This window comes from Panthera pardus, unplaced genomic scaffold (assembly GCF_024362965.1).
Source record: "Panthera pardus isolate Hobbes unplaced genomic scaffold, ASM2436296v1 HiC_scaffold_25, whole genome shotgun sequence".
NCBI classification, from domain to species: Eukaryota; Metazoa; Chordata; class Mammalia; order Carnivora; family Felidae; genus Panthera; species Panthera pardus.
This window is the reverse complement of record NW_026526821.1, coordinates 43,856,307-43,867,089: the sequence shown is the minus strand read 5'-3', so window position 1 is coordinate 43,867,089 and position 10,783 is coordinate 43,856,307. Positions and strand designations below refer to the sequence as shown.

The window sequence follows — 10,783 nt, the reverse complement described above, 5'->3', positions numbered from 1 at the left end:
TCCTAAATATGGCTGTAATGGAGGTGCATGGACCAGGCAAGCTGAGTAGTCACAACAGCACTCAAAATCAGTCAGAAGCCTCTGAGATGCCCACTGCTCCCCTAGGCAGGGGCATTGGCAGGATCCCCACACACATCATCTACCTAATGACGAGGTGAGGAAAGAGACCAGGGAGTGCTCCACATCCCCACTCATAAACCCTGAACAGTCCCTTACCACGGAGCTGAACACGGACTAAACAAAGGGCCTCTTTGTTTCCCACTGAGAGAATGAGATTTTGTTAGCAACAAGCCCTCACTCTGCCTGTTTCTGACAAGGGGAACTTAGGAAGGCCTCTACAGAGCCACCAAAATCAGTAATGGCTTGGAAAGGAAGGCACATGATGAGGTCAGAGGACTTGTGCTGAGAGAAAGGCAGAGCTTTAAATACTCTTTATAAAGCCTTCACTTTGGACAAGGATGGCAGGTTGTCCAGTGTTGCTGAGTTTATACTGACACAAAATAAACTGCCTATGTGTATACAAAGTATACAATTTGATGTTTTACCTATATATGTATCTCTGAAACCATCATCACAATCAAGATAATGAACCTATCCATCATCCCCATGTTTCCTCATAGCCATTTACAATCGCCCCTCCCAAACCCCCCTGCTCCCCATCCCTGTCTCTTGGCAACCACTGATCTTCTGTCCTCACAGTTTGCATTTTCTAATATGTTACATAAATAGAACCACATAGCCCATACTTGGTTTTCTCTGGTTTCTTCTACTCAGCATATTCTGACACTCATCCATGTTGTTGTACATCCAAGTAGTATTCCAGGGTACAACATAACACAATTTGTTCATCCATTCACCTATTGATGGACTTTTGGCTTATTTACGGTCTGGGACTATTGCAAATGCAGTTGCTGTGAACACTCAAGTACACATTTTTGTGCCTGCACACATGCTTTCTTTCCTCCTTGGAAAATACCTAAGAACAGAATAGCTGGATCATTTGGTAGGCATATGTTTGAGCACACTGTTTTAAGGACCCTTTCGTGTGGGTTTCACAGTATAAAGGTATGCATGGTAAAGGTATACACAGACCACATGGGAATAAATGTCACCCATAGAGGTCACATCAGGCAGCAGCTGGCTCATTCCAGTCCTCCCAATGTGTGGACAGGGCTCCCAGAGGGAAAATCTCCCAGGATGACCTTTGGTTTTGTAAAATGCTCAGTGCACAAGCTCCTGACACTTCAGAAATGGCCCATGGGTGTGGTGAGATTCTAAGAGATCCTTTAAATAATGGCAACATCTCAACGGTCTAGAACAGAATGGTTTTGGTCAGTCCTGAAAGCTGCATCATGAACTAAGGCAAAGGTTCTCCAGCGGTGATCCCATCAGCATCACCTGCGAACCTGTTAGAAATGAACATTCTCCCCAGCCCAGACCTATGGCATTGAAACCCTGAGGTGGACCCCAGCAGGCTGTCACCAGTCTTGCAAGTGGTATGATATGGGCTCTAGTTTAAGATCCAGCAGCCTAGGACATCTTCCAAGCCCTTGGATTCTCTTGGAATTAAATGCATCCAAAGTCATGATACACCAAGACCTCTAGACCTTGCTCCACCCACACAGCTATGGAGCCCACCCTCCCAGAGCTCTGCAAACTTAAAATTTCCTCCAAGAACCAAGTTACCAACTGGCATGCAAACCTACACAGTGATAGTTGGCACTTCTTTCCCCAAAGCATAAAAAAACAAACAAACTTCTCAGGAACTCAATCGTGAAAGCATCTAAATCCAACTGTCAAAACCACCCATTTTTCTGTATGGCTTTCACCCTAGCACATTATAGCATACATGAGTCTAAAAAAAGAAAAAGACAAAGATTTTAGGTGATGTACTCCAACACTCTTTACTGCTCTAGAACCCTCACTAAAAATGAACACATCAGCATGAAAATTAATCAAACTTGAATAGGAAGCATTTGAGTAAAAATAATGGATACTTTTGCTTTAATCTTCAGTTCAAGCATGATTTCTGCTCAACATAATCGGAGAGAAGTTCTGATCATTTCCTTGTTATTTTACATGCTTAAAATTTAGCCCAGTCTTTGAAAACCCTCTCCAGCTTCTGACCAAGCAGAACTTTGCCACTCACTTTGAACTTGCCAGCAAGGAAAGCCTTCTGAGGGTTCATTTTGCCCAAAACCAACTCCATAAAGATGGGTTCTGGGATTGTGAAGATAGTGTCTGCTGGGAGCCTGGCAGGTCCTGGATACATGTCCCCAGAACCATTCTTCAGATCGATGGTCCACTGCAGAATGGTCTTCCCATCTTTGGTGATGTCCAGCTGAAAGATGGCATTGACTTTCTTTACCAGTTGGGCCCCCTCTTCTTTGATGTGATGGCTAATGTCTTCAAACACAGGAAAGCTCTGGAATTCTGACAGCTCTAGAGCGTGTGACATGGCAGGTTCCTGAGCTGCACCCAGTTCTTTGAGCTGGGCTGCCTGAGGTCCATCCCCTGCTTTGATTTTGGGTTGATGGTCAATTCTCTTCCACATCTTACTGTGCTGCTCCTCTTGACCTTGCCATCTGGTTTGTGAGCAACTGTGGCCAGATTAATATCTATAAGTCAGATTGTGACATCAAAGGTAAGGCCCAAGCAAGGAATGAGGCCAGTGTGTGTGCTGCAGTCTTATTGGTCAAACAGATACTAAAATGTGACATGGGGTGAAGTCTCAGATAGGTAATTGTGAGGCATATCCACACCACCACTCCCTCAAACCAATCAGGGCTGTTAGTCTCACAAGTCTGGAAAATTCTGGACCCCATGTTAGGAATAAGAGAAAGGGACCCCAGAAGGTTCTTCGGTGATGTGAGCTCTGTCTTTCCAATGCAGGCATCTCTGGTAGCAATCTTAACTCAGAGAGCAGTTATTTTGATTCCTTCAAAAGTGGATAATCCTTAATGCACAGATCCTGATGTTGGATTTGGCATTACCTGGCTGCTGACGGAAGGGGAAATGCTTTTAGAGAAAAATGGCTGGTCAGAGAAAGAATCAGCACCAGGACTTGCATCAGAAAGTTTCATAGGCACAGTGAGAGAGGGGGGAGAAAGGAATATCCCTAAGATCAATAGAAGATGCTGCTGACCTCACACGATAATTGCATGTAATAATACAGCCCTTACTGTGTGAAGGCACTGTTGTAGGCATGGCACATGTACTAACATTTTTAATCTTCATTACAACCCTCTGAGGTAGGTACTATATTTATTCCCATTTTATAGATAGGGAAACTGAGGCAAGGAATGAAATGACTTGTCCAAAGTCAGACAACTAGTTAGTAGGGTAGCCAGGTTTAAACAGAGGTAGAATGACTCTACAACCCAAGTATATGTTTATTTGTAAATAATGTCAGACTTAGAAAAAGTTTCTAAAAACAGTACAGATTTTCTGTATCACCTGCATCCCATTTCCCCAAATATTAATCAAATGTTAATATTTTACATAGCACAGTACTATGATCTAAACCAGGAAAGAAATGTAGATACAATACTATTAACTAATCTACAGACCATACTCAAATTTTGCCAATTGTCCCCCTAATATCTATTTTCTGGTCCACAATCCACCTTCTTGTCCAGGGTCCTGCACTGAATTTAGTTTTTATGTCTTCCTAGTGCCTTCCAGTCTGGGAGTTCTTCAGTCTTTGTCTATAATGACCTTGAGACTTTTGAATACTGGCCAGTTATTCTGTAAAATGCCCCTCATTGGGGTCTAATGTTTTTTAATGATCAGGTTGAGGTTATGCATTTTGGGCCAAAGTACCACAGAGATGATCTTGTGTCCTTCTCAGTGCATCATATCAGGAGCTACATGGTATTGCTGTGTCCCATTACTGGTGACACTGACCTTGATCACTTGGTCAAGGTGATGTCCACAAGTTTTCTCCACTGCAGTTACTGTTTCTCCCTTGTAATAAGTAACTTATAAGGAGATACTAAGACTTTGCCAATATCCCGTTTCAAATCATACTTCAACCGTCTCCTCTTTGCATCCATCAGTGGTCCATCAGTGTGATGTGTGCCAAATGGCCATTTTCCATCTCCATCACTCCCCTTGGATTTAACAATTGAAATTCTGCTGTAAGAATTGCTGTCCCATCTCCCCCATTTCTTTATTTGTTCAACTATATTTTTATCTCAGTATGGACTTGTAATATTTGTTTTATTCTGTGGGTCATAATCTATTACTATCATTATTTATTTTCTTGCTCACACTGTCCCATGTTTGGCCATTGGGAGCTCCACCAAGTGGGTGTCTATGTCCTTTCCTAGCCATGCTGCTTTTATATGCAAGTGAAACTATATTAAATGGAGTTGCTGATAGCTTTGCTCTCTCTGGGAGGAATGCAGAAAATAAAAAAAAAAGGCTTGGTATATTTTCGTTGGTACATGATGCATGAACTGGTATTATCAACATGGAGCAGTTAAATAAAACCCAGTGGCCTCCAAAACCAAGACTTCACCTTGAAGCCACCTGGAATGGACATTTGCATAGAGAATTTCAAATGAAGAGGTGAGCAATTCCTCAGTAATATTGCTGTGAGCCATCAACAGTGAACTGGCCCCATTGCCACCCACCCCATCCATAACTGCTTTTCCTCAGGACAGGGTTGTTCCTTCTGAATTATTCACACAGGTCCACTCCTGCCTCAGCATGTCAGAGGGGAACACAGTTCCAAGCCCATATCTGTCCCCTTCATGAGTTCCTATCTTTTACAACTAAGTATTTCTACCATTAAAGAAATTTCAGTATGCGGGCACCTGGGTGGCTCAGTCAGTTAAGTGTCTGACTCTTGGTTTTGGCTCATCTCATGGTTCATGGGGAGCTGCATGGGATTCTCTCTCCCTCTTACTCTGCCCCTCCCTAACGCTCTCTCTCTCTCTCTCTCTCTCTCTCTCGATAAAAAAAATAAATAAACTTAAAAAAGGAATTCCAGTATGAATGGCCAATATACACATGGAAAAGTGCTCAACATCATGAGTCCCCGAGGACATGCAAATTAAAACTATAATGAGAGATTTCTTCCCATCTACTAAAATCGCTAATATTGGAAAGACTGACAATGGCAAGTGTTGGCAAGGCTGTGGAGCAACTGGAGCTCCTGTGTATGGCGGGTGGGAGTGCACAAGGTTGCTGCAGTTGTGGAAGACTGCTTGGTAGGGTGGTCAAAGTCAAACATACACTCATCACACAACCCATAGGTTCTCCTCTTGGGTATTTATGCAGTAAAAATGAAAACGTGTCTACAAAAAGACACATAACAAATGTTCCCAAAAGCACTGTCCATAAAAGCAAAACAGAGGAGATAATCCAAATATTTTCTTATGTCCTTCCTCTTGGATACGAAAATTGGCATAATCATAGAATGGAATACTATTCAGCAACAAAAGGGAATGATCTCTTGATTCACTCTACAGCACACATGAACCTCAGAGGCCTTATGCTGAGAGAAAGAAGACAGATTGAAAGGATGACATACTATATCATTCTATTCATATGACTCTCTAAAAATGGCAAAACTGTAAAAACAAACAAACAAAAAAATGAGCGGTGGGTTAGGGGTAAAAAGTGAATTTGTCTACAAATGGCCAGAGAGAATTTTTTTTTTTGGTGGGCGTGGAGTGCAGTGATGGAACTTTTCTTGATGGTGGTGGTAGTTACACAATTGTATGTATTTGTCAAAATGCAGAACTGTAGGGGCGCCTGGGTGGCTCAGTCAGTTAAGCGGCTGACTTCGGCTCAGGTCATGATCTCGCGGTCCGTGAGTTCGAGCCCCGCATCAGGCTCTGTGCTGACAGCTCAGAGCCTGGAGCCTATTTCGGATTCTGTGTCTCCCTCTCTCTGACCCTCCCCCGTTCATGCTCTGTCTCTCTCTGTCTCAAAAATAAACGTTTAAAAATAAAATAAAATATAATAAAAAAAAATGCAGAACTGTACACTAAAAGGGATACATTTAAATATGTAAACTATACTTCAATAAACCTGGCTTTAAAAACAAAAAGAGGCATGTTGCTACTGGTATGAGCTCTGTCTAATGCAGAGGGCACAAGCCCTCTGGAACAGTGGATCCTTTTTTATTTAATTAGTTCCTATATCTATCAGTTGCTATTATTGCACTACGATGCATAATTTAAACTTTTTAATTAAGTCTTATATCAATTAACTCTTGCTATATTATGTGGCAAACAAACAAACTCAGTTTTTAACATTAAACAGCTACTTCTCACGCGTCTTTTGGGTGGCTGGGGTGTGCTGCCCTCGGCTGAGGATGAAGTTGTTCTTCTAGGACACATGTGTCTCTCACCTCTCTGCAATCAATGGGCCAGCCAGGCATGTCCCTCCTGTGGTAATGGCAGAAATACAAGAGCTGCAAGCAGAAAGGCCCAGGCTCGGCCCGGGCTCAATGCCACTCCTGCCCTAGACTAGCAGCAAAAGCAACTCTCAGAGCCAGGAGCAAAGTCTAAGGTTGGGGGACCACACCCTACCCATGAAGACACCATGATGGGGCAAGAGGCAGGGAGAGGAGAAAAGTTAGGACCAACAATGCAATCTGCCACAGCTACTGACATATAAAAAAAGAGAGAATCCACATTTTAAGATGCAGATTTGTGACTTTTTTCATATGCATGGAGAGATTCATAACCTTGGATCCACATCTTCATCTGGCAACAAATTAGTCAGCGTTGAAAAAGGAGAGGCATTGGGGCGCCTGGGTGGCTGAGTTGGTTAAGCGTCCGACTTTGGTTCAGGTCATGATCGTGCAGTTCAGGGGTTCAAGCTCCGCATCGGGCTCTGTGCTGACAGCTCAGAGCCTGGAGTCTGCTTTAGTATCTGTGTCTCCCTCTCTCTCTGCCCCTCTCCCGCTTGTGCTTGGTCTCTCTCCCTCTCTCTCAGAAATAAACATTTAAAAAAAATTTTAAAGAAAAAGGGGAGGCAGCTCACTTCAGGCAGGAAGGGCTCCCCACAACTCACTGTCATCATTATCATCAGGATGACCTCTTTGTAAAGGTCAGGTGTTCTGAGGAAATGTCCCAGAATTCCTGAGATCTTTTCTTCACTAAATTTCATCAAAATCCTACAAGAATTTGGATAATGTGAGTATTCAAGGATCCTAAAGTTTGCCATCATATCCATCCACTCAACATATTTGTTGAGCATCTACTATGGAAAGCACTGGGCTAGGCACTGTTAAGAATACACACAGATAGAAAACAAATGTTGGTTAGGATATGGAGAAATCTGAACCCTTGTACACTGCTGGCTGGAATGAAGAATGGCGCAGCACTATAGAAAACAGCATGGTGGCTCCTCAGAAAATTAACCATAGAATTACTATATGATCCAGTATATCATATACTTCTGGGAACATACCCAAAATAAGTAAGGGCAGGCACCTGTACAGATATTGGTACATCCATGTTCATAGAAGCATTTTTCACTACAGCCAAGAGCTATCCAACTACCTATCAGCCCCACTCCTGGGAGGCTAATGCCTGGGGATTATAGTGAGGGGCCTACCAAGGGAAAGTTCTGGATGTGGAGGAGCTTAGTTTATACTTCCCAGGTTTAACACCCAAAAAGAATCATCCCAAACATCATGAGAACAACCCTCAACAAAGCAGTTTTACAGGGAACATACCTCAACATAATAAAGGCCTTTTATGAAAAACCTACAGTGAACATTATACTCAATGGGGAAAAACTGAGAGCTTTCCCCCTAAGGTCAGGAACAAGACAAGGATGTCCACTCCCACACCACCACTTCTATTCAACATAGCACTGAAAGTCCTAGCCATATCAATCAGACAACAAAAAGAAATAAAAGGTATCCACATTGGTAAGGAAGGAATAAAACTTTCACTACTTACAGATGACATGATACTATATATAGAAAACCTGAAAGATTCCACACACAAAAAAATGGCTAAAACTGATCAGTGAATTTGGTAGTTGCAGGATACAAAATCAATATACAGAAATCTGTTGAATTTTTATACAATAATACTGAAGCAGCAGAAAGAGAAATTAAGACATTTTACATTTACACTGGTACCCAAAATAACAGAATACCTAGGAATAAAATTAATGAAAGAGATGAAAAACCTGTACTCTGAAAACTATAAAACACTGATTTAAAAAAACCAAGATGATAAAAAGAAGTAGAAAGACAATCTATGCCCATGGATTGGAAGAACAAATATTTTTAAAATGTCTATACTACCTAAAGCAACTACACATTTAATGCAATCACTACCAAAATATCAACAGCATTTTTCACAGAACTGGAACAAACAATCCTAAAATTTGTATGCATCCACAAAAGATGGAATATCCAAAGCAAACTTAAAAAAGAAAAGCAAAGCTGGAGGCATCACAATTCCAGACTTCAAGTTATATTACAAAGATGTAGTAATCAAAACAGTATGGTACTGTCACAAAAATAGACTCATAAATTAATGGAACAGAATAGAAAACCTGGAAACAAACCCACAATTATATGGTCAATTACTCTTCAACAAAGCAAGGAAGAATATCCAATGGCAAAATATAGTCTCTTCAACAAATGGTGTTTGGAAAACTGGAGAGATACATGCAAAATAATGAAACTGGACCACTTTCTTACATCAAATGCAAAAATAAACTCAAAATGGATTAAAGACCTAAATGTGAGACTTGAAACCACAAGTACTATAAAATAGAGCAGCAATCTCTCTAACATTGGCTGTAGCAACACTTTCCTAGATATGTTCTTGAGGCAAGGGAAATAAAAGCATAAATAAACTATTGGGACTTCATCAAAATTAAAAGCTTCTACCACAGCGAAGGAAACTATTAACAAACCATCAACTATAAAAGGCAAGAAGGTATTTGCAAATGACATATCTGATAAAGGGTTAGTGTCTAAAATATATAAAGAACTGAAACAACTCAACACCCAAAAAATGAATAATCCAATTTAAAAATGGGCAGAAGATATGAACAGACATTTTCCAAAGAACACATACAGATGGCCAACAGATACATGAAAAGATGCTCAATATCGCTCATCGTCAGGGACATGCAAATCAAACCATGATGAGATACCACCTCACACCTGTCAGAAGGGCTAAAATAAAAACAAAAAACACTAGAAACAACAAGTATTGGTAGGATGTGGAGAAAAAGTAATCCTCGTGCATTGTTGGTGGGAATGCTAACTGGTACAGCCACTATGGAAAACAATATGGATTTTCCTCAAAAAGTTAAAAATAGAACTACTCTATGATCTAGTAAGCATTCTACTGGATACTTACCCCCAAAATATAAAAACATTAATTCAAAGGTACATACGCACCCCTATGCTTAAGGCAGCATTATTTATAATAGCCAAATTATGGAAGTAACCCAAGTGTCCATTAATAGGTGAATGGATAAAGGAGTTGTGGAATATATATATATATATATATATATATATATATATATATATACACAAAGGTATATTATTCACCCATAAAAAAATGAAATCTTGCTGTTTGCAAAACATGGTTGGAATTGGAGAATGCTAAGTGAAATAAGTCAATCAGAGAAAGACAAATACCATATGATTTCACCCATATGTGCAATTTAAGAAACAAAACAGATGAGAAAGGAGAGAAAGAAAGACAAACCAAGAAACAGACTCTTAACTAAAGAGAACAAACTGACGGTTAGCAGAGGGGAGGTGGTGAGGGGATGGGGGAAATAGGTAATGAGGAATAAAGAGTACACTTACCATGATGAGCACTGAGTAACATATAAAACTGTTGAATCACTATATTATACACCTGAAACTAATATAACCCCATATGATAACTATACTGGAATTAAAATTAAAAATATTAAAACAATAATTCAGGAAATTAGAACACTTGCAAATTTTCTATAATTGAGATTGTTTCAAAATAAAAATAAAATAAAACCAAGTAAAAAAAAAAAAGTCCTCTCATTCAAGGGAGTAAAAGGGTGAAGAGAGGCCAGAAGTGATCCAGGGAGAAGTTGCTTTGGAGGGGATGGGGGCATCTGGGTGGCTCAGTTGGTTAAGCGTCTGACTCAGGTCATGATCTCATGAACCGTGAGATCAAGCCCTGCATCAGGCTCTGCCACTGCCAGCGTGGAGCCTTCCTGCATGGGATTCTCTCTCTCTTCTCTCTCTACCCTTCCCCCACTTGCATGGGCATGTGCACGTGAGCGCACGCACACACACCCACACACATACACACACTTTCTCTCTCTGTCTCTGTCTCTGTCTCTGTCTCTCTCTCTCTCTCTCTCTCTCTCAAAAAAAAAAATAAACATTAAAAAAAGTTGCTTTGGGAGGAAATCCCTTCTTGAGGAAAGCAGAGAGTAGAGACCAGCTGTGGGCTCTGTCCTCTAGCAAAGCTAGCTCAGCTGCAGTGGGTGTGGGGAGGGCAAGTTCAGGGGCACCTGACCAATGCAACACAATTTTGCCCAATAGTCTCTCTTTGTGCTTCATTTTCTTCTTTTAAAAAAAATTTTAAATATTTAGTTTTGAGAGAGAGAGAGAGAGAGAAAGAGAGAGCAAGCAGGGGAGGGGCAGAGAAAGACACACACACAGAGAATCCAAAGCAGGCTCCAGGCTCCAAGCTGTCAGCACGGAGTCTGACACAGGATTCAAACTCACTAACCACGAGCTTGAGACCTGAGCCAAAGTCGGATGCTCAACCCACTGAAACACTCAGGCACC

The 10,783-nt window shown here is 41.1% G+C and overlaps 1 protein-coding gene across 1 annotated transcript; it reads right to left on the bottom strand.

The window, feature by feature from the left end:
• Window positions 1-1,885: 1,885 nt before the first annotated feature.
• SCP2D1 (SCP2 sterol binding domain containing 1) lies at window positions 1,886-2,606 on the bottom strand. The gene has a single exon (XM_019462755.2). The coding sequence runs from the start codon at window positions 2,552-2,554 to the stop codon at window positions 2,084-2,086; it is 471 nt and encodes a 156-aa protein (XP_019318300.1). The 5' UTR covers window positions 2,555-2,606; the 3' UTR covers window positions 1,886-2,083.
• Window positions 2,607-10,783: the final 8,177 nt, after the last annotated feature.

Coding starts and splice junctions, on each gene's coding strand:
- SCP2D1 (XM_019462755.2), bottom strand. CDS start 2,554: ATGTGGAAGAGAATTGACCATCAACCCAAAATCAAAGCAGGGGATGGA.